The sequence below is a fragment of the Myiozetetes cayanensis genome, unplaced genomic scaffold (genome assembly GCF_022539395.1).
Source record: "Myiozetetes cayanensis isolate MyiCay16 unplaced genomic scaffold, myiCay2020 scf2-11, whole genome shotgun sequence".
NCBI classification, from domain to species: Eukaryota; Metazoa; Chordata; class Aves; order Passeriformes; family Tyrannidae; genus Myiozetetes; species Myiozetetes cayanensis.
Genome location: NW_026087411.1, coordinates 32,823,232 through 32,846,642, shown reverse-complemented (window position 1 = coordinate 32,846,642; position 23,411 = coordinate 32,823,232). Strand labels below are relative to the sequence as shown.

The 23,411-nt window shown below is 39.3% G+C and overlaps 3 protein-coding genes across 16 annotated transcripts in view; 1 reads left to right on the top strand and 2 right to left on the bottom strand.

Annotated features, from left to right (window-relative positions):
* HEATR5B (HEAT repeat containing 5B) overlaps positions 1 to 9,060 on the bottom strand; it is a 57,201-nt gene extending 48,141 nt beyond the window's left edge. Inside the window, exons 1-8 of the mRNA XM_050315532.1 lie at positions 8,841 to 9,060; positions 6,163 to 6,330; positions 5,535 to 5,746; positions 3,868 to 3,976; positions 2,757 to 2,906; positions 2,102 to 2,273; positions 1,564 to 1,721; positions 754 to 1,003 (exon numbers count right to left, since the gene is read on the bottom strand). Of these exons, the coding sequence (XP_050171489.1) occupies positions 754 to 1,003; positions 1,564 to 1,721; positions 2,102 to 2,273; positions 2,757 to 2,906; positions 3,868 to 3,976; positions 5,535 to 5,746; positions 6,163 to 6,288 (1,177 nt within the window). The 5' untranslated portion in view covers positions 6,289 to 6,330; positions 8,841 to 9,060. The remainder of the gene's footprint in view (positions 1 to 753; positions 1,004 to 1,563; positions 1,722 to 2,101; positions 2,274 to 2,756; positions 2,907 to 3,867; positions 3,977 to 5,534; positions 5,747 to 6,162; positions 6,331 to 8,840) is intronic.
* Positions 9,061 to 9,211: 151 nt separating this feature from the next.
* Positions 9,212 to 17,064, top strand: GPATCH11 (G-patch domain containing 11). Of its 11 annotated transcripts, XR_007628932.1 has the most exons (10): positions 9,212 to 9,539; positions 9,634 to 9,860; positions 10,743 to 10,784; positions 10,864 to 10,984; positions 11,708 to 11,798; positions 12,951 to 13,055; positions 13,795 to 13,882; positions 14,355 to 14,439; positions 14,925 to 15,045; positions 16,859 to 17,064. XR_007628932.1 is itself a non-coding variant. In XM_050315553.1 (9 exons), exons 1-8 carry the CDS (start codon positions 9,493 to 9,495, stop codon positions 14,408 to 14,410), a joined length of 777 nt encoding a protein of 258 aa, XP_050171510.1. In that variant the 5' UTR covers positions 9,212 to 9,492; the 3' UTR covers positions 14,411 to 14,439; positions 14,925 to 17,064. The 11 variants fall into 11 exon arrangements, 8 of the variants coding, with proteins under 8 accessions (XP_050171510.1, XP_050171511.1, XP_050171509.1 ...); XM_050315553.1 differs by having other exon boundaries at positions 14,925 to 17,064; XM_050315554.1 differs by lacking the exon at positions 14,925 to 15,045 and having other exon boundaries at positions 9,213 to 9,539.
* Positions 17,042 to 23,411, bottom strand: part of EIF2AK2 (eukaryotic translation initiation factor 2 alpha kinase 2) — a 22,142-nt gene continuing 15,772 nt past the window's right edge. For all 4 annotated transcript variants that reach the window (XM_050315543.1, XM_050315545.1, XM_050315546.1 and 1 more), the window contains 5 exons: positions 22,929 to 23,121; positions 20,969 to 21,094; positions 20,311 to 20,406; positions 17,276 to 17,338; positions 17,042 to 17,190 (listed from right to left, as the gene is read on the bottom strand). In XM_050315543.1, coding sequence (XP_050171500.1) covers positions 17,071 to 17,190; positions 17,276 to 17,338; positions 20,311 to 20,406; positions 20,969 to 21,094; positions 22,929 to 23,121 — 598 coding nt within the window. In that variant the 3' untranslated portion in view covers positions 17,042 to 17,070. The remainder of the gene's footprint in view (positions 17,191 to 17,275; positions 17,339 to 20,310; positions 20,407 to 20,968; positions 21,095 to 22,928; positions 23,122 to 23,411) is intronic.

The following is a 23,411-nucleotide window of genomic DNA, read 5'->3' as shown; positions in this document are numbered from 1 at the left end:
CTGGAAGTAATACTTATGGTAACCAGAACCCTTTTAAGGTTCCATATCAGAAAATAATTATGAGAAGAACCTGCAAAAGTCTCAAGATCAATTTCATTTCCATATGTTAAACATTGCTTTAAACTCAAATTAGATGACAGCAGAAAAGGATAAGAAACAGATGCATGGCAAATACAGGAATGTGTCATTCCAATTTAATTTTTAAATCTCCAGCTCAAATTAATTCATTTCACAAGAAACAAATACCAAGACAGTTTTGTCAGCCCTCTTAGGGATTACCTATTCTGCAAAGTTTAGCAAAGGGATCGTATTTTTCTTCTCTAATTCCAATCTTCAGATTACATCTTTATTTGTAACATAATCCAATTGGATATTATTATGGATATCAGCAGGGGAGACACAAGGACCTACAAGATCCTGCCCTACCTTCAGCACTGTTAGTAAAGAATTCAGCAATACTTTCAGTACAACCTATCCCAAGATAGATGACAAATGCAGGGTTTTTCTCCCCATTTCCATTCTAGGCTTTTGAAATTGCACTTGCTATCACAGGAAAACAAGCCAGTTTTACACAATCACTTTTCAAGTAAAACTTACGTTTTGGATAGCATATTTTAAACAGAATGCAGCTGAACTATCATTTGCCATAACAACAAAATTACTCCTCACAGCAGAAGAAAGCTGAAAAATGGCTAACCCAGTATAATGACAGTAACTTTAAACTGGTCTCAAACAAAGAAAAATGGTTCTCACCCACTGCCTTCATTTGTTTACCAATGGCTTGACAAATATCTTTGGCAGCTGCAATCTGTGCTTTCTCCCCAAGTAAGCTGCCCACAGTTGCTCTCAGGATAAATGACACGCATCTTCGAGAGTAAACTGCCTCCACGTGGGTCTGAGTTGCACGAGGATGGGAGACCAGATCAAGTACATGGGACAAAAAGGTAGCAAAGTTGCGCTCCAACCACTGACCCCCTAACGTTGTAACAAAGACAACGTAGGCCTGCAAATTCAGAAGTCACACAGATTAAAGTCCAATCAAAACGGAAACAGAAGACTAAACAAGACCACAGTTATACTCGTGTATTATGCAGTACAGTAGCAATACCAGTTAGTAATAAGCAACCCTAATCAGGTTACACAGTATGAATCCAGTAGCCAGGACTTTGTTGCTGAAACTATACCATTTCAAGCACCAAGAGTAGCCCCTGTACTGCTGTGTATACTGTGAAGCAAAAAATACTCTCTACATGACAGCAAGAAAACCCAGTTAATTGCTTTAAATGTGTCTCTTTCCAAATAATTTGAGGACACAATGTTAATAATAGCAGCACCATCATTGTGTTAGAATTCACAATGAAGACCTCATGTACATCTCCCAAAATAGGTGAGTCAAACCAGACTTGTAAGTTAACTTACCAACAAATACAGCAGAGTGTATGTTTCCTACTGAAAGGGTTACAGTTACGTATATATAATACATAAAACATGTCTATATATGTGTGTGTATATATATATATAATACATATAACATAAATTATACTTAATAAAAAAGTTACAAACCTGGGTAACACCAACTCGCACTTCCCTATTGACAGATCCTCCTACTTTTAACATCTCTCCACCACTCTTCAGGAAACCAGATCCTCCTCGCAAAAATCCTGTGGCCATGAGCTCCAAGACCTCCTCAAGCGTGGCTCTCTTCACATTTTGTCGCATCACTTTTGGAGAAAGGGAAGTAATAATTTGATCCCAAAGTTCGAACCAATACAAGCAATGATCTTGAAACCAGACTTATTAATTAAAAACTGTCTTGCAAAAATAAAACTACCTAAGATTTCATATAAAAATTTGTTTTCATTCTTAAAAAATAAGTCACTTTTCCCAGATGATTGTTGGTAGTTTGTTTTGTCTTTCCTTTTTGTGACTACAACAGATATTCTGCTCTTTCCTCTTTTTAGTTTATTGTTTATAAAAACCAATAATCCACCTACAAGCTCCCATCTACTGGAACAGCAATATGTTGTGCAACACTGTCATGTAACATGGTACTGAAGGTGCAGTCTGCCCATTTAGCCATGGAATTCAGAAGGGCTTGTACCTGTTGCTTGTTTTGGTATCAGTGCTGTAGCCATGACTGTCCCCAAAAGCTTTGACACTGCAACACGCACACCATAGTTTGAGTTTTCCAGAGCTTTAAAGCACAGGGTTGCAACATTCTCTAGTTCAGCTGTCCACATAAACACTGCTTCATTCTGTAATTCCAGCAGACACTGTAAGAAAAATAGACTTGCTAAGCACCAGGAGACCATTCTTACCTTTCACGTAAGTATCAGACTGCAACTGTCAGGTTTATTCAGCAAATATTTTAATGTGAATATTTTAAGAGTTAATTTACACTCTCCCACATACTAAATAACTTAGCTGAGTAAACAATCAGAAGAGTCATAGAACAGGCTAATACATAAATAAAAAAATGAAAAGGAATCTCAAAGAAAGAAACACGTTACCAAAAACCTCTCCCACTAAGGCTCACAGTTAGTATAGTCTATCTCATACTTGCTTATGAAGTGGGGAACACAGTACTTCAGTACCTGTGAAGTAAATCAAATGTCTGAGCCTGCAGACATAGGAAGAACCTACCTTGCCCAACTAATTATCAAATTTCCTATCATATACAACAGGTCACAGTTCAACAGCAGGTACTTCACAGTCACAGCACAAGAATTTCTACAGCTGGTGAGAAACACACCCACCTTGGCCACTGCACATCGTACAGCCATAGATCTGTCTGTCAGCAGAGATCGGGCATTCTTATAAATGTCACGGTGACAAGAAGCTGCTGCTCCTCCGAGTCCGTTGAGGACTTTCTGCAGACTCATCAGAATTTCACTGCGGCCCTGAGACTGCACACACACAAAAACATTCATGCAAAAATGTGGACACACTACTTATTCTAAGAACCGGTTGTATAATTCTGCATTTTCCTGCTTCTATGCAGGAGTATTTTTGGAAACACTGATAATGAAGGCATATATAACTGATATCTAGCTTTTTATCTGATATCTAGATTTTAGATAGCAGTAAGCAGTACACACAGTTTTAGTAAAACTCCCTCTGTTGTCACGTAAATTAAGATAAGCCCAGGCAACCCAACAAATTGGCTCTACACAAAATGCTTCTGTCCTGTCCCACTATTTATCTGCTTCAGACTCAGGAAAATAAAAACAGCCAGCTGATACGAGAGAGCAGGAAGCCCAAGTAGTTAACAGCTTCCTTCTATACTTGCACACAGGTGGGTACTTACAATTTGAGGACATACACACACATAAACAAATCAACAAATAATCACATAGCTACAACAACACAGCTGAAGAAAACAGCTGCCAGGTCGAGATCTGCACAATCAGTATTCCAACTTGTTTCAATAGAGTTATTTACATAAAATCAGACCTACTGACAGCCCAGGATACATTCTCCCAATATTATGACATACTCTCTCATTTCAGGGCACAATGTATCCTGCTCACATTCAGAGTAACAACTTTGCTGCAAAACTTAAGTATTTGTTACTGATTTTTAACAGCTGAATGTTTATTCAGGATACTTGGGCAAAAATCCTAACACAGTCATTAGAAATAACACATACAGTCATTCTGCAATTTTAATTACTGATGCCACTATGAAGCAACTGCTATAATATTCATATGATAAAACTCTTTGCAGTAGACCTGATACTAACTAGGGAAGTGATTTGCATTTACTGATGTAAAATAAAAACAATCTAGGCTTTTCCGCAAACACCTTTGGCAAAAACAAGTTTCAGTTTAAATGGAATCAAGAGGACTGAAATAATCTGAAAATTACCTCTGCACTTTTCAGAGACTTCAAAAGATTATTCACAGTTTCTGGAAAAGAACTACCCAGCATTCTGCCCATTTTTTCATAAAATGCTCCAACACACGCCACAGCAGCCCTATGAAAAAAGACATTAATTGGTGTACTCTTTTTCTGTATTATCTAAATGAAGACAAACACTTGAACAGAAAGGTATGTTTTAACCATCATTGATGAATAAAAATCTGCTTATTATCCAGTACTTATACTGGTTGTTCATTTAAACATTGTTCATTTAAACAATCTTTTTGTTTACCAGCTTCTAAGAATACAAATGTATTTGAAGGGGTATTATTATAGGATCTATACATAGAATGAAAAGTCCTGGAGAAAACAAGATATGCTGAAATCTCAGCAGTATTCGGGTTTAATGTTTCAATACACTGTCTCTTTTTCCAAGCACCTGCAAGATAACCCTTACCCCATAATATATCCTGACACATTTCTGTAGAAACTGAATTATAGGGTTTTTTCAAGACTAAGAACTTAAAATGCATATATTATTGCATAAGACAAAAAAAAAATTATAGGCACTGTAAAATCACTCGATCCATAAACAGTTTTTACATGTTTTTCTTGCCCTGCCATTTAAGATTAGGGATATTTAATTAACACCATATTGCAATTATATACACAAATTGTTCCAGAAGCAGCTCCTGAAAACATGCACTTCTTTATCACAAACGAGGCTTTCTTTAAATCTGTAACTCTTGGCTTAATGATTTTTTCAGCAAAGCTATGTTACAAACTCATTACAGACTCCTCCTTAAGGGGCACATCTCCATTAAAAAACTTCTGGACTATCACTTGGATAGCTTAAATTTCAGAGCATATTATAGTACAAAACCCTTCCCACTTATACAAGTTCCTGCAAGAGCTATAAAAAAGAGGAGAGTATCTGCCCAAACAGTGACTATTTCAGACTTCATTGTTAAATCCTTTTTTGTTGTGATAATGTCTGAAGGCAAGACCAAATTAGGGTTCACTAGACACTGAGAACATATGAAGCAGTACATGCAGAAAAGCCCCAAAAACAGTTTCAGTGGAAGTTTTCTGTGTCATTAACTAAATTCCTACCATTGAGACTGCTCCTATGAATAAAGACAAACTGCATCACTCACATATCCAAGCTCAGAGACTCTACTTGAGAGACCTGTGTGGCACATCACAGTGGAGGAATATAAAAGGCAAGATTTGATAGAGAAAAAAGCTTGAACATGCGATTACAAGTCTATGGGCATAGATAATGCTTCGGTTTGACAATCTGCAGGTTCTACCTTAAATGGGGTACCTGAGTGCAATCAGCAATAATTCCACTGATGGAAAGACTTCATTGCATTACTGCGTTAACTGTTATCCTCTCCATGCCACAAGCATGTGAAGAAACATAAGGCAGCACCTTGCCTAAAGAAAGACATTTCACTTTCAGACAGCCATGTATGTGTCACCTTTGAGTCCTGCCCTGCACAATCTCAATCTAGTGCTTTTCTTTGCTATATCAAGCATATCTGAACTCCCAATAAGCATGCAAAATATAAATAAACATAGCATGTACATGTATAGGCAGAATATTCTGTAATATCCTGGACCACTTGGCTTAAAAATCATTCCCCTTTCCCTAGTAATATTAAACATACAGTTTTGTGGGTAGGTAGGCTGCAGTATCATCTTTGCTCTTGATGATGTCATTACACTTGTCAAGCGTCTGAAAAACAGTAAATGTGTCTCCGATGCTGTAGAGAGCAGCGAGATTTTTTGCAAGTAGCTTTCGCGTAGGTGGCCCAGGGGAACTGCTGATGAGTCCTGTTAGCTGTTCTACAAGTTTTTTCTGTTTTTCCTTGACATCTGTCTGTTAAAAAGACCAAAAATGAATAAAAAAGTCATTTAATCCTGTGTCTTGCCACCAACACCCCAAAAAAACCTACAAGAGATTGAAGTAAACCCTACACCACTTCCAATTGCATGTAATTCAGCAAATTGCTTGTTTCACAGAGATTCGAGACACATTCAGTAATAGCAGAGACAGATGCTAAATGCTCAGAATTAGCTGTTATCCTATTTAAATTTTTTTACTTTTTAAAAACACTTACTAGCAGCCTACTGACTGCCTACAATTAAACACTTAAGAGCTACAAACTAATACAAAAGCTCTTCAGGCTTAATCTGAAACAATACAGTTGTCATCTGGCCATCACCTGTCAACTGTCTCTGGCATGAAATTAATACAAATGCTTTACAAAGAAGGGGGAAAACCCATAAAATTACCTTGTTGGCAGCTACTAGCACTTTATCCAAAAATCTTAACCACTCAAAGATAAAGACTGGTCTCTTTGCTTCTGTGATTTGAGCTAATGCTTCCTCGTTCAGTAACAAACTGTGAGCCAGCTCCATGACAGGTTAAATTCCAGTTTTATGTAAATTTGTGTAGAAACTCTAAAACAAAAATGAAAATATTAGTATATAGTACATCAGTACAAACCTTTGAAAATCAAATTAAAATTTCCAGCTTGCTTAGACTTGTCTTAGCTAAGCAGTCCCACCTAAAAACTACACACATATTTACACAGTGCATCCATTAGTATTTCAGGGAACAAGAGTTGCTAGTTTTAAAAAAAGCACCTACAGGCAATTTCAGGGTCCAAACTCTTAGCCAAGAAAAATATACTGAAATCCCTGTTTAAAGAAAAAAAAAAGTACAAAAGAGGTAAAGGAGTCATCTCACTGTCTCCTCTCACATAAAAGAGAACAAGGATTGTCTCAAATCAAGACCCTTGAGCACACTTCTGAAGTTTGAGTATGAACTTGGCCACCTCCTCAACACCCTTCAACAGACAAGGTGTGAAGATGAGCCTACCACAAGTAGGAATTTCCACCTATCACAAATTTGAGAGAGGCAGGAACAGTGATATTATTTGGCATCGCTGACCTAAGATCCACTAGCCTTGCTTTAAGTGCTGGACAAATAAGTCCCCTGAAACCTAGCAAGCCTTAGGTGTGACAGCCTGGAATACAAGCAGCAGCTAAATGACTGCAAGACTCCCCAGCAGGCAAAATACTGCAAATCAAACACTGGAGATCCTGCTCAAACACTGAATGGTGGGTAGCACCAAAGCACGACCAAAAGCACACTATCAGAGTGTAAACAAACACTCTGTGGACAACTTCACCTTAGCAAACCACCTTTAAACAAACTGTAGCTGTTTCATGAAGAGCTGACAGGGAAAAAACAAACAAACAACCAAACAAAACTTAGCTAAAATCACAAAATTAAGTCAACCATCTTCAGCAAAAAGAAACATAAAAATAATAATAAAAAAACCCCAGACTCAAAATCTGAATGCAGTGATGCTGAAACAAGGATTTCAGGCAAAGCCGAGAAAGCAAAACAACTAAGGAGTGTTATGTAAGACATCAGCTTTCAACAGACATCATCTTTTGACAGCTGCACAGTTCCACTTGTGTTCTCAAGAGCTCAAAGCTGCTTCCTCATTCCTGGTCAAACCCAAAAAAATCTTAAAGCAAATGAGGTGGTTTAAATTAATTTTTTTTAAAACAGACATTGGTACGGGTGACATGTTAATCCTACAACTGTACAACTGTATTATGGGTCTGAATTCACCTCGATTTGGTGCTGATAAAACTAAACCATCACAATGTCTGTAATACTAAGGTTGTTCTCTGCACTTCAGTACTTTGCATAATATTTTTCACTACATTCATCTCCAGCAACAGCTCAGCAAGTGTGGAAGAGCCACATATGGAAGCCTATCCTGACACCTCCAAAGACACCTTCTGGATTTTATTTTTTTTGTCATTTATAAAGAATTGAGGAGGTATTGCCTGTCAATAATACGCAGACACATCACCTCACAACACCTTTTCATGATAACGGAGAGAAACGCAATGAATGACAGCACTATGATTGTTTGGATACCATCCCCGAGATCTACCCTGCTTGTCACACCCGCACAGCAACAGGAGTGCTGCATGATAGCACAGCTCATTACTCCTTTTTCTCCCCACATAAAAGGTTTCATTTACTCCTGGCCACAGCCTTCCACACACTCCCGTACCTCTTCATCTAAATTTAGGAAACACAAGCTCCAAGCAACCAAACCTGCACATACATTCAGTTGCGCCGCTGAAGCACAAGGGATTGGGCACAAGAAAAATTACACAAACATTCAGCTGAAGATTCAGCTACACACGTAAGGAATCCAAACCTCACTTACTGTAAAACAAAATGAAGTGAAAAATGCCTACCAAGTCCTACCGATTCTGGTGAGGGTTGGGTCTTGCTGTGCCTGTTACAAGATATAAATACACTGTGCTCTCCCACAGGATGCAGAGTGAAAGCCGATCAAAGTCAACCAGCGCCCAGTAAGGTATGCTGAAGCATTACAGAGGTTAGAAAACATTCAGATCCACTAAAATTCCTTTCTATTCCAGAGCTGGTTTTCTGTAGCCTAAACCAACTATTCATATCTTCATCACACAAGCATTTCAGTGGACTGAGAAAGCTAAAAACCACGCAAGTTTAGGTGAAGTGACACCTTCCCAAAGGTCAGTATCAGTTGAAAAGGCTTTTGCGCCTGGGTCCTCCTAACCTGTATCGGCTACTTTAATAAGCTGTAGCACCTCTCCCAGGGCACCTTGCCCGGTTCTAAAAACCCCACAGGAGGTAACGCCGCGGTACAGCGCTGGCTGCAAGGGAATGATGCTCAAGGCAGCGATGCTAGAGGCAATGATGCTACGAGAACGATGCTGTGAGAATGCTAAGGCAGCGATGCGCGCTGCCCTCCACACACACAACCCCCCGCACACGCTCACCCACCCCCCACACGCCGCCAACGCCGCGGAGCGAAGCGCGGACCACCCTCCGGCCCGCTCCCCGCAGCCCCCGGGCCGGGCCGAGCCCCCCGGCTCCGCTCACGGTCACTTACGCTCCCACCGTGCGGCGGCCGGGCTGTGCCGGGCGCGACACCGCGGCCGCGGGGGCCGCTCACGGACACGGACACGGTCACGGACACGCGTGGGCGCGATGCGCCACCCGCGCCCCCGGCCGCGGGACCATCCCCGGCGAGCTCGGCCGCTTCGGTCCCTGCCGAGCCCGGGTCCGGCGAGCGGGGCAGGGCAGGGAAAGGGGAGACCGGAGCGGCGGCGTCCCACACCCGGCCCCGGCGCACCCCCGGAGCACCCCCGGCCCCGCGGCAGGAAGCGGGAGAGGCGCAGGCGCCGGCCGGCGGGGGCGGCCCCGCGCAGGCGCTGCCGCCGTGCCGGGCCGCTGTGCGGGTGTTCTGGGCCCCGCTGCCCCCTCGGCCGCGGCCCCGCGGGTGCCCCGGCGGCGGGCGGAGCGTCCCGGGCAGGAGCGGCGGGAGCGGAGCGCGGGGAAACGCGCTGCGTGGGTGCGCCGGGGTTGGGAGGGGGTGGCCCGGCCCGGCGGGTTCACTTGTGTTCGTGCATCAGCCCTCCCCGTCCCGGGGGGCGCCTCTCCGTGCGAGAGTGGGTTCTGCCCAGTGGGGAGATAAAATCCGGGGTAAGGCGTACTGACGGTGTCCACAGGCAAGGGGGTCGGCACAGGGCAGGCGTGCCGACATGGAGGGAGATGAAGAGGAAGACTACATGTCTGATTCGTTTATTAAGTAAGTAGTTGGCTCTTTTCCACCCCCGTTTTTAGGTGATTTTAAACGCGTTTTTGAAAAAGCGCTAATGTTTGCTGGAATTACTAACTCCTAGGCAGGATGTAAGGCCCGGCTTGCCCATGGTAAGACGGGTGAAAGAAGCAATTCAGAAAGAGGAAAAGCAAAAGGAAGCCAATGAGAAAAACAGGCAGAAGAGTATAAAAGAAGAAGAAAAAGAGAGGCGAGACTTGGTGTTGAAAAGCGCGTTGGGCAACGAGAACAAAGGCTTTGCTTTACTCCAGAAGATGGGCTACAAGAGCGGCCAGGCCCTTGGCAAAAGCGGTAAGCTTGTTGCTCTCTGAAGTGCGTGTCTCTATTCAGCTGTACCTTTATATATATTTACGGACTGCAGCTGTCCGTGACTTGCTTTGCAGACACGGTCAGTAAGTGCCTCTCTGAGAGCCCTAGCGTTACTGAACTGTGAATGTGTTGTGACAGAGCAAAATACGAGAGCGAACCCCTAAAACCTAAGTAAAAACGGTACAGGCTATTGAGAGATGTGAGGGAAGAGCAGTATTTGCAGCTCGATAAATGCACCTCCATATGTGCACACCTACAGGAATTGCATTAAGGATGCTTTGATGGTTTTGCAAAGCTAATAGCTTTGCTAATAGCTAAAATATGTCAGTCTCTCTCTTGGAACTGAAGAAGAAGTTGTGCACACTGGCCTACTCTTACGAGGCCTTAATAGATGAAGTAAAATCAGTAAAACAAGGCATCAGTAACTTGCTGTGCCAGTTCAGCATGTCTCTAGCAGACAATCGCAAACAAACTGGCCCAGACATTATTTTTATTCTTCACCATTGTCAAGTTGTGAGATCCTAGACTGAAAATGCTATAGAAGGCTGTAACAAAGCCTTCATCACAGGCATGTTATACCTGTCACATCAACACCATTTTCTTTCAGTTGGGTCATGTCCTGAAGAAAATATTTAAGAACCCAGCAGACAAGTCAAAAAAGAGAGGGAGTTCCAGTTCAGTTGCATCATTTGTAGTGCACTAAATGTGTATCAATTTGTGATTTTTCAACTTCTAGCCAAAAAAAATCACAAGAAAATGTACATATTTGATGGCAAAAGCACCTTGCCTACTTCAATACACTGCACAAATTGTACTTTGAGAAAAACTTGATTTCTTTAATTGATTAATTTTTTTCTCTCACAGGAGAAGGCATTGTTGAACCTATTCCTCTGAATATAAAAACAGGTTTGTGATGCTTTCTGATTTATTTAGTTCGGCATCAGAGGTTTTCAACTGGTTACATTCATATTTTGAACTTACATAGGCAGAAGTGGGCTTGGTCATGAGGAATTAAAAAAGCGAAAAGCTGAAGAAAAACTGGAAAACTATAGACAAAAACTCCATATGAAAAAACAAGCAAATGAACAAGCTGCAGATCAGTTCAGGTAAAATCATGTAACTGAATTCCAAGCAATGTCTAAAAAAAGTATTCTCTTTATGCTCTAAGTTTGGTTATTCTTTTAATGTGTTACTATTTTTGAACATTTTCAGTGAAGGGTGAGAGTTAAAATACAGTGCAGTTGTTTCTCAGTTCTAAAGCAAAAGTCGATGAAGACTGCAATGCTAAAAGCATGTGCTGCATCCTTTAGTTTTTTGTTAATAATGCAAACAATATGCATACTAACTTTTCTCAAGTCATTTACAACTTTTTAAATTGGGGAACCATGCCATCTTTATGTGTGGATTTTACATTTAAAATCTTGAGCAATGTCGCTACAATGGTTTTAAAAATCAGGGTAAATTTGTTAAGGTTGTATTTTTTTTGTTTTCTCCTATTTGCTTGTAGTATGTGGAAGAGGAAAGCCTAGGGAAGGCTGTATAATTTGCAGATGTTTAGTGAAACACTTTGTGTCTTTTGAAAATCTGATGAAGAAACAGTGTAGTGTGATCACAAAAGCACCATCTTGAAGTTATAATTCCCAAGAAATACAAGTGTACTCCCACAGAAACAATGTCAGAATGTCTTCTTAACTCATACTTTGTCATGGTCTGAGAGAATTATTAGTAATAGAATCTTACTTTTTCTATTTTTGAAAAGCTGTGGACTGTTAACACATCTCTCACTGTGTGTCTGCCTGCTTATTTACCTCTCTCCTTTTTCTTAACAGAATAAGATTCAAAAACAAACAAGAAGAACGTAAGATGGAAGGGGACCTAAGAAAAAGCCAGAGGGCCTGCCAGCAATTAGATATGCAAAAAGTGAGACCTGTGGGGTTTGGGAGGGGGTTGGAAGGAAGGCTTATAGGTTAGAGGTACAGGCTACAAACAAAGTAGTGATTAAATTCTTGGAAGTTGTCTAAAATTGTGGGGTAACTAGCCTGAAGTCTTAATGTTTGGCAACACTTCAGTCCTTAAAAAAAATTCAAAGTATATGTTTGCACCATTAAAATAGTTGAAGGTGCACACCAACATCATGGTAACTTATGTGAGGCCCCATGTTTTTGCTCCTGCATTCTTGTAGCTACTTCTGAGCTGTTTGCATATCTTTCAGTATCCAGTATCAGGCCATCCTAAACGATGGTGCTGTTTGCCTCAACTGAGGAAGCAACATCATCACACAATGGTGGGGAAGGGACTCTGGAGGTCATCTTGTCCAACCCTCCTGCTTAAGCAGGGTCACCTAAAGCAGGTTGTCCAGGAAGCTCTTTAGTATCTCTCAGGATGGGGATCATCATTGAGGGAATCAGCAGATTCACCAAAGCTGCATTTAAACAAGAAGTCCAACCAACCAACAATAAAAAATCCACAAAACTTAAGTATCTTCCACCTGCTAGGAATAACACAGGTAATAGGAGTGAACTACTATAATTTTTTTCCACTTGAAAACTTCAAAATTGTTTTTGTTCTATTAACCTGTTAGAGGTTAATACCACCTCACAAGTTCTGCTGAGATTGTTTGATACTACCTAGTTTGCTCCAGATGAAGTCAGCTGAATTAAGCTTAGATAATCTTTATTGACTCTTTTTCCTTTAACATTACCCAAAGTGGATTAGGAAGCACCATGTGATCTCTTCAAAAATAACTTGGGCCAGCATGTCTTTAACTGATAAACAAGAGTGCTCACAGCACAGATAATGTTGCAATGTAGCCTTACACATACCAAACTCAGATGGGATAGAACTATTTGTTAGCATGCATTTCATTGTTTAAAAAAAAAAAAAAAAAAGAAGAATCCTTCTTGTGGATTGCTGGACTTAGTTTCTCACTACAGCTTTACTAATGCTTGGTTATACTAGACATGCAAGTTTTAAAACTTAACACCTCACCTTCTAGAAACTGGTTTTATCCGGCACCTTACAAGAAAACCTACGAAGGCAGATAACATCAATTTAAATCCCTCATTATTTAAGGACATCGAAGTTCCCAAAGAGACTTGGTTTTGGATAGAACCTGAAGAGGAAGACAAAAAGGATGAGGAAGACAAGGAAGATGAATGCACAAGCTCAGACTTAAGTGTAAGCTCTGCAACTAAATTAATGGTTCGATTCAGAATTAAATTTAATAACCCCTTAAACAGTATGTATGTATACATATATATAAAGGATATATGTATACATGTCATTTTCCAAGCTGTAGTGAAGGGCCTCTTTGCAGTCTCAAAGCAATGATTCTTATAGCAGTTACATGATAAAATATAAAACATTAAACCACTGTTTATTGCTCATCTGTTTTTGAGGCTGATCTAAGGAAGATCAGCAAACTTGCGATTGAGTTTTAATTTTGGATGCCTCAACTGATGTATGAGGTTGAATTTAGAAATCATCAAGTAATTTCTGAAAATGCTTTGCAGATCATCTCAAGTTGGACATAAGAATTTCACAATTTTTGAGAACTAGGCTACACAGCTGTTGTTAGCTTTATGAGTTCCACTTGCAGAGATTAGGTGTGAAAAAATCCACAAAAGATATTGTATACTTGAAATCAGCTAGCTAAGTAATATTTTAGCTAGCTCTCTTTAGTGCAGATTACTTAGCTGGAAAGAAAGATGAGCAAACAACAGCCGTTAATTTTCCAGAGATGATGAATTCCTGTGCCCTGTTCTACTGATTTGGGAAACTTCATGTCTTACTGAGCTACAGTGTTGTGTAGCTTTTCCATAGCAAAAGGTTAAAAATTTATTTTAGCAAACCAGTAGCTCAAAATTATGTATGTCATGTGAGCCCCAGATCATTGCATTCCTGTACGTATCTCTAGGTATCAGAAAAGCTACAGATCCTGACAGCCTACTTGAGAAAAGAACACTTTTATTGCATTTGGTGTGGAACGACCTATGAAGGTGAGAGTAAGTCAGTCTTTTGTGTTTTGCTTTGCTTATGCAACTCAACTCAAATAGATAATATCCCTTGTGTTTCTCAAAATCCCTTGTGTTGCACAAAAAAAAAAACCAAAAACAACAACAGAAAAAATACAAAACCAAAGTAATCAAAAAAACCCCAAAAAAATACACAACAAAACACAGCCAACCATACTGAAATTTATTTGAATTTCTGTTTGTATTAATTGAGTTTTGAGAAAACAAAATTCAGATATTTAATGCTATGTTTCTGAAACAATTAGAAAATTATACAGTACCACTGCACCAAAGAGCACAGAATTTTTTGTTTTGTTTTGTTTTAAAACAAATTTGGGAATTAATATCTTGCAAACCTTGGATTCTATTTAATCTGTTTTACATGGATTCTATAAATATTTCTAGCAACCATTTTTTCTCCTCTGAGCTGGAATTACTCACTTTCTCTCTGCTTATCCTTTAGACTCTGAAGATTTATCTTCAAACTGTCCTGGAGACAGCGCTGCAGATCATGACTAAGCCTTTCTAAAGGAATGAGTCCTAAATGAGTATGTATAATCCATAATATCTTTTAGAAGGTTTGGAGCTGTGCTACACTCAAGAATTCACACCAAAGTACACAGAAGAAGAGTTAGGTTGACAGGTTAAACTCACATAAGTGAACTTCCATAATTGAGAGGTAGGTTAAGCCTTCCACATCTTTTTTTACGTCCCACCCAACTGAGCAAGATCAGCCAATAATAAAATTCAAGTCTGAGTAAGGGAATAAATATTGGCTAATCCCTTTGTTGTATAATGTGTTAAACAGGGGTTTTCATCTTTACAGATATGACTAAGTATTAGATTCTTTTTGCTTACTATCTTAAACTCAGGAAAAAAGAAGTTTGTGAAATATTAAAGTGATGTTATTTGAACCAATATTCTGTTGTATGTGAAGGTGCATATTTTGCATAACTAAAGAGAACTGGATCATGATGTTGGGTTTTGATTTTCTTAATATAAAAATACATTTTAATAGACCTTTTATTTTTAGGAAACAGCAGCTGCTGTAAGTAGCCATTAATAAAAAGGTACTGCTGGAGTATACAAATACTCTTGACGAAAAATGTATCAAAACTACTGGGACAAGCTCAATATTACGTAACAGGAAGAAGGTAATGACACAATTCGTGCTCTGTCCAAAAACTGTAAAGATATTCAGACAAAAGATTGTCATGTATCAACTGTCATATTATGAATAGTTTTATAGAATCATAGAATTGTTTAGGTTGGAAAAGACCTTTAAGATCTAGTAAAATCATATATGGTAATTATATCTCAATGGGTAAAAGAGAAAATGGGTAGTAACTAGTAATATATGTGAGTGAGGATATAATTTCTCACAGATCTTGACCACTGTGAAGAAATGCTAATTAGCACATGGGAAGGCTCTGGGAAGACCTTACAGCAGTCCAGGGAAGCCTACAAGAGAGCTGGAAAGGGACTTTCTACAAGGGCATGTAGTGTAGGACGAGGAAGGGAATGGCTTCAAACTGCAAGTGGGCAGGTTTAGACTAGATATTAGGAAGAAATTCTTCACTGTGAGGGTGGTGAGGCACTGGAATAAGTAGCCCAGAGAAGCTGTGGATGCCCCATCCCTGGCAGTGTTCAAGGCAATCTGGACTAGTGAAAGGTGTCCCTGCCCAGGGCAGTGGGGTGGGGATCTTTAAGGTCCTTTCCGACCCAAACCGTTCTATGATTCTATATATATGATTCATGATAATGAGAAAAAAAAAAAATAGAACTGCTTAAGGCCTTATAATAAAGTATATACCTTCAGATTCTTATTTAGCAACAAATGCTCACAGTAGAAAAGCAATAATTTGCATAAGAATTTAAAAATTAGCATGCGTTAATTTACATTTTTCCTTTTAAGCAGTCACACATTTTGACCCCATTTAACATTTCAGGAAAGGTGTACAGTACTTTACCTGTTTTTCTGCTTAGAAATCTCTGTTCATTTGCCCTTATGGAGTTATATTGGCTCTACAGCAATGAGGAGTTTGACAAGATACAGCTCAAAGACAAGCAGTTGGAAGGAATAACATGCCTGTCTTTTCACCCTGCTCCCCACCATTGCACACACAATACTTGGAATTCAGGCAGCTCTGAACTCTTTGAAGTGTATAACTGAAGAGTAACAGAAAAAGTGCTGTTAACTTTTGTGGAGCTGACAGTGGAACCACCAGAGGTATTCAGTATGCTGAATTAAGGGTTAGGCATTCCTCAGTATTATAACAGGGATTAAAACCTAGCAGCAGAGGAAGGCATGTTAAAAGTGCTCTCTCAGCACAGGACTTCAAGTGATTACTACTGAGGAAATTCAGGGGAATTTTGCTGTATTAATAGCACATCAACTGTTCCTTTCAAAAAAAAAAGACAAACCAAACTATCAAACCCCAAGTTTTTCGGAAGTTTAGAACTTTCTCTAGTAGATTTCCCAGAAGCTGAACATTTAACATTTAAATTCTTAATAAATGCCTACTTTAAAAGTATATCTGTTTTAAATTTTAGAGCACTGAAGGTGCTAGGTCATCAACAGGTGTAAAAAGATAAGAAAGCTCACTTTACAGTACTGAAATTCAGTGAAGAATAACCCGTGCCTATTCCTAGTGTCTTTTCTACCAAAACTAGTCTTCATTTTAATGGGAGCATTCCAGTAATTATTAAAAGGATCACTGAAAAATCAGAAAGGTTTGAGTCACATACCACAAGCCAGCACTTCTTCCATGGAAAGCAATAGATAACCTCAAAGAATAATAGATGCAGCACCACATCCAGGAATTTTCCATAGGCCAGTTAGCACATTAGCCCATCAACATAATCTTCTAACAGAAAAGGACTAGGTTCTTTTACTTATTGTAGAGTACAGTTCAGCTCATCCACAACCTGTATTTTCAGGTAAAAATTGCAAGTGATTTCTTGCAGAAGTACACAGTCCTGGTCTGCAGCCAATGGACATGAACGCTGATGTGGCCTTCGAGCTGACAGACTCCACAACGGCAGGAAGGCAAAGCACCAAGGAAAAGGCATACCCCAAGTCTTGCTGTTGCTTCTTACGTCTATTGTTTTTCATCAGTTTCAATAAATCTATCAAACTCTGGATTTAAACAGAGTCTGAAAGCCTTTTAAAAGGGCATTTAATAAGTATAATTTCCACGTGACTTCTCTTTATCAATGGACTTAACAAGATCAAGTATTCGAGATGCAGAGGGTCTCTTGAAAGGATCTTTTGAAAGCATCTCTTTGATTATGGATGCCTGCAAAAAAAATTAAATGGCAATAGATTTATTTTTTTTTTCCAAGTAAATAAACTAATCAAAATAATTTATTAAAATCTCATACCTTTGGTGGAAATTTTTTGGTGAAACTCGCTGGAAGATCACCTTTTCTAACAGAAGGCCATACCTGAAATTCATAAAACAGAACAGTTTCAGTATGCTGTCTTTGACTGTATTTTGCATGTCTACCTTATGACCCATTCCTGAAGTAATTAGGAAACCACAAATCTACAAGAAATTAAGTCTTCAGAAAGTAACTGTAAACAGTTTGAAAGTTTCTTCCATTTAGTTGTACATTGTTTTGGTTTTATGGCGTTTTCATCAACTATTGTTCCTTTCTAAGTTTAAAAGCTTTACACTCTACAATGATGGGATTGTTTCAGCAGTCCTCTCTATTTCAGAACCTTTATCCTTCTTTCCTTAATTTAAAAGTAGTGGATTCATATCATCGAACCACATTGAAAGAAAAGGAAAAGAGCAAGACAACCAAATTTCCTACTTTGGATGTTACTGTTTGCAAGCCAAGCAGGTGTGCTTCCATGTTCAGTACCCTACACTGAACTAAAGTATGTCACTGCCAAAAATGCTATGTGGAGTTCAAAGCAGCTAACATATAGAGGATTTCTAATTACATACTTTAGAAACCAGGCTTGGGTAACTTTTTTTTCCTATATAACACTGTCTCTCACAACATCCTCATAGGCAAGCTCAGGAATTGCAGGGTGGACGAGTGGATGGTGAGGTGGATTGTGAACTGGCTGAACAGCAGATCCCACAGGACAGTACACAGTGGCAGAGGATCTAGTTGGGGGACTGCAAGGACTAGTGGTGTCCCCGAAGGGTGGATACTGGGTCCAGTATTGTTTAACTTGTTCATCAATGAGTGGGATGGAGTGGCAGATGTCTCCTCAGCAAACTGATGAACTTTGTGTAAAGCTGGAGGGAGTGGCCAATACTCCAGAGTTTTGTGCAGCCCCTCAAAAGGACCTCAACAGGTTGGAGAGATGAGCAGGGACAAACCTTCTGAAATGCAACAAAGACAAATGCAGGGTCCTGCGCCTTGGGGGAATAATGCCCAGACACCAGGATAGGCAGGGTGCTGATCTGCTGGAAAGCAGCTCTGCAGAGAAGGACCTGGGGGCCTGGTGGACAACAAGCTGTCCATGAGCCAGCAGTGTGCCCTGGTGGCCAAGAAGGCCAATGGTTTCCTGGGGTGCATTAGGAAGAGCACTGCCAGCAGGTCAGGGGAGGTACCTTCCCCTCTTCAGCCCTGGTGAGGCATATCTGGAGTCTTGTGTCCAGTTTGGACATCCTCAGTACAAAGGAGATAGGGAGCTTCTGGAGTGGGTGCAGTGGAGGGTAACATAATTAAGGGACTGTAGCATCTCTCTTATGAGGAAAGATGGAGGCACCTGTGCTTGTTCATCCTCCAGAAGAGATGACTAAGAGGGGATGTCCTCAATGTCCATAAGTATCTAAAGGGAGGGTGTCAAGACAATGGAACCAGGCTCTTCTTGGTGGTGCTGAGCAATAGGACAAGAGGCAGCAGGCAGAGACTAATGCACAGGAAATTCCACCTGAACACGAGGAAAGGACTTCTTTACTGTGCAGGTGACCAAGCACTGAAACAGATTGCTCAGAGAGGCTGTGGAGTCTCCCTCACTGGAGATATTATGGTTGTAAGCCCAAGTAACGTGCTCTAGGAGACCCTGCTTGAGCAGATAGGTTGGACTAGGTGGCCTGCACTGGTCCCTTCCAACCTTACCCATGTTGTGATTCTGCAATGATGTAGCTTCCTGGGTAAGAAGGAAATTACTACTTAATTAATTGGTTGCTAACTAGTGTAATGTCTGCCTGCAGATGACAGTTGTGTTCTTACACTTAAGCTATGCATCCTGAATTGTTAGCTAGACTTATGGATCCTATGAGCCTGGTGTACCAAGCCCTTACAACCAGTATCCAGTAAAACAACAGCTCCCATGAACTTCCAAGCTTTTTCCCTACTCTTCAGCAGTAGCTTTAAGCCTGTAACCCTATCTGCTGGGGTCATCAGCCAAACCAGTTACACAACACAAAATAATCATCAACATGATGTTCTTTCAACAGGACTTTCCAGCTGAAAGTTTATCATGCTCCATTAAGTGAAATTACTTTCTAAGCTAATGGAGCAGCTGAAGACCATCCTAGGACTTTCCATCCACATACCTGCCTACAGAGCTCCAGATTTTTATACTTATGGAAATAATGCCTTCCAGCTGCAAATACTGTGAGACTGTGCATGCATTTGCAGTCAGCTGTGAGCAGGAACAAGGTATCTTAGGAAGTACTGCAAGGTGGCTAATTAGAACTAGCTTGAAAAGACACACTAGGTATGATTTTCTCATACTGGCAAAAAGATCCAGCTAACGGTGTTCAAAGCCTTCTGGTTCTGACCACAGTCACTTTAGACAAGACACCCAGCAGCTACATCACTGTCCTACAAACATTTAGCTTTGTGTATAAGAGCTGTTACAATAATAATATACAAATTAGTGGTAAAAAGCTCAAGATGTGTAAAAGATACCTTTTCAAAAAAAAAGCTTAAGTAACACTGAGTTTCTTTTTGAAGTAACGTCTTTTTCAGGTAAAGATGCATATTCCAAGTCACTTTCATTTTCATCTTGGAAAACTGCAAGTGTTTTGACTTGGTGGAAACCTTGTTCTTACTCCACTGCGCAGTGAAGACAAGCATGGCAGAGACAAAACTCATCCATTCATAATTTTTATTTTCTAAAATTATAAAACATCTCCAAGTTTCTGATCAAGCAGAAAGATTTATAAGAAACTTGATATATTTTTTTAGCTTGATATTAATCTTTAGCATGCTCAGGCTTTAATGTATAGGTAATAGGACATAGGAGAAATAAACTGTAATATTTCTTCAGTTATGACATTTCAACTAAGGTGTGAGGACTTACAGGCCTTTTGGAAATGAATTAAGGGGGAAAATGTAAATGGAGACTCTAGATACACAGATTCCTTCTAGTGTACAATCAACATGTGATCAGCAGCAAGGCAAAACAATATTAAAGTTCTTTTTTAAATATAAAAATTACATACCTCACTTTTCTCATGATTAGTGAATGCTGAAAGAATTTCAAACCAAATTAATCCCAGTGCATAAATATCCACTTCCTTTCCGTATCTGTCACTGAACTAGAAAGATAAGAACCAGAACAATAAAGGCATCAAATCCAACTGTACAGCAGCATTTCCTAAAGCAAAATTTGAAGTCAGCAGAAATTTCCACCCTGATGCTACAGGACTGGCCCTACTCGATATCTTTATAAGTCATTAACACTTTCTGCCACAGACCTGTTAAGTAATGACTATTGTGTCACCTTAAACACACTGAAATTGACTTCTACGGACCTATATAGATAAAGTATGCCAATATTGCCCTGTGGCAAATAATGAAATAAATAGAAGGACTCAAATGCCACAGCTAACAGGGGTCCTAAATTAAAATTTAAATACATATGTCTGGCAGCCTGGTTTTGCAAAAGCATTCCTTACAGCATGCAGTGTCAGACTGTAGGTTAGCCCTACTACCATACTGGCAGACAGCTTTCTCCAGAATACAGTTATCCTCATATACAGTTATACCAGGGAACTTTAGGCAACTTGCTTTAATACTGAGATTAGGATTGAGAACATCCAGTGCAGACTTTATAGTTCAAATCTAATTACAGAGACGCTAATATAGCAGGATAATTACCTGTTCTGGTGCCATATATGATTTTGTTCCTGTGTTCTCAGTCAGAGTCTCATATGCCGCAAAAGTCACAAGACCAAAGTCACCTATTTTTATTTTATCATCATGTGATATGAATATATTCGGAGGCTATATATATTAATATTAAAAAAAAAAGAAAAAACATATGACCAAGGTTTATCATCAAGCATAATAAGCCACAGAAATGTTCCCCATAAATTTGATAATTGTTCAGAGAAAACAGCATTAAGAAACTGATGGGGTGGGAAACAGAAAAAAGTTAAATTAAGTTTCAAAACCACAAACTAAATTTCAAGTAGTATGTTCTGGAATAACTGCACCTTTTTTTCAACTAGCTCAGTCATAACTGTATCATTTAATGCTCTTCAAATGTATCATGCATATAACATTTTATATCCAGAAGTGCTTTTCAGTCTTTAGTCCTAGCCCTGGGACTTGATACACTTGGAAAAGTATTTGGCTCACTAATGGAATTCTACTCAAATCAGAGTTTCTCCTAGGCACAGCAGGATTATCTGTACTAAGTCAATTGCAGAGTTAAGGCGTACTACAGGCATCTCAGAGTATCACTTTTATATTTCCGTTGAACTTCCCTTTTTAAATTTGACAGAGTGTCACAACTTAAGCCCAGCTGGTAACTAAGCATCACACAGCCACTCACTTACTCCCCATGCCCAGAGTGGAATGAGGGAGAGAATCAAAAGTAAAGCTTTCAGATTAATGTTAAGAACAGTTTAATTATGGAAACAAAAGTAAAAGATAATAATAATAGTACATAATAATAATGATTATGATAATAAAAGGATAAAAAGCCAAAATAAACCAAGGAAGAACAAGTGATGCACAATGCAATTACTCACTACTGGTTGACTGATGCCAGACCCCTTCCACAAACCCACATTGGCCCCTCTTCCACCTCCCCCAGTTTATATACTTGGCATGAGATTCTGTGGTGTGGAATATCCTGTTGGGCAGTTTGGGTCACCTGTCCAGTCTATGTTATCAAAATTATTCTCATCCTGAATCCAGAACACAGCACTGTACCACCTACTGAAAAAATATTAACTCTATCCCAGCCTAAATCAGAACTCCAAGTCATAAACAACTAAAAGTAGAACTGCATATGTTTCAATGAAGTTTCCCAAAGAAGATCAAGAAACTACACTTCAAAATGTTTTTGAAACAAAACCAAATAGCCTCATGCTATCTTTTACTCAAAGAAGCTCCAGTGGACCGTAAGGCCAGGAGATACTTAATATTCAACAGGAAGAAATCTTCATGTGAAGAATGCCCAGTGCAGTTGTTCTGTTCAAATCCAACCATGCCCACACATATTTAATTCAGTACCTATACCTGGCTACACTATTTAAAGGCTCTGTTCCTACCAGGCACAAATGTCGTTAATATCAACTTGAACCTATCTTATAGATTTGATTCTGGGATATGCCATATTAAAGCCATGAAGGCTTTGTCCTTTATAATCTTTGTACTAAAATAAAATCTTCTTATGAAGATGCACATGTAGAGAATGAAATTCTATCCAGCATTGTAGCATTCAAATATTTATATGCATACATGGGACAAAAGCACAGCACAGATAAACTATCCCTTTACAATATGGCAAAGCAAACTTCCTAGACTCAACTTTTCTTTTTCCCATAGGCAGTCTTTTGACTCAGTAACACACTGAAAGTGTCTGTTAACTGAGGATTACTGATTTTTTGAACTATTGTATTCCAGGATTCTCAGTCTACCTTTTGATTTTAGGATGAGGTTCAGCCAATTGCTGAAAAAGAATTAATCATTAGGAATATCTGAAGAGGTACACTACTAGGGTACTTAACAGAGTGAGCAAAGACTATAACAATTTAACATTTTCTACAATTCCAATAAGTACTATCTTCTTTTTTCATTTTTTTTTTAAATTACCTATCCTACTTACCTTGAGGTCTCGATGAATTAACTTTTCAGAATGAATATATTCCACTCCTTTCATTATTTGTAAAAATTTGTTTTGTGCCATTTCATGATAGTGTTTGTCTTCTCTGTTCTCCATAATCCACTTTTCCAAGGTCCCTTTTTCACAGAATTCCATTTGGATGAAAAGACAGAGAATTGTTTTGTCTGAATTTGAGCTTCAAAAGAAAATTACATACCATATTAAAATTGGCAAGATACAATTGTTACTAAGTCATCAGTGATCCTCAGATTCCTCTTCTTTAAAAAGCCTTTTTGTTAATAATTATTTTTGAAGTTCCCCAAAACAAAATCTGCAAGTCTCTTAATTTTAAAAAAGACACTAGATCAATATGAATTTGGTATATATAAATAGGACTGCAAACCAAAGAATCCCTGCTCAGCTCCTGCCTACCCCTGGAATACTCCCAATGTTTTCCTTGCTTTCTAGTTTACACTGGAAGTTTTC

Excerpts from the sequence above, each read along its gene's own strand:
- GPATCH11 (XM_050315553.1), top strand. The coding sequence starts at position 9,493 with ATGGAGGGAGATGAAGAGGAAGACTACATGTCTGATTCGTTTATTAA. Across the intron at positions 9,861-10,742 it reads CCAGGCCCTTGGCAAAAGCG|GAGAAGGCATTGTTGAACCT; the intron begins GTAAGCTTGTTG and ends TTTCTCTCACAG. Across the intron at positions 10,785-10,863 it reads TCCTCTGAATATAAAAACAG|GCAGAAGTGGGCTTGGTCAT; the intron begins GTTTGTGATGCT and ends GAACTTACATAG.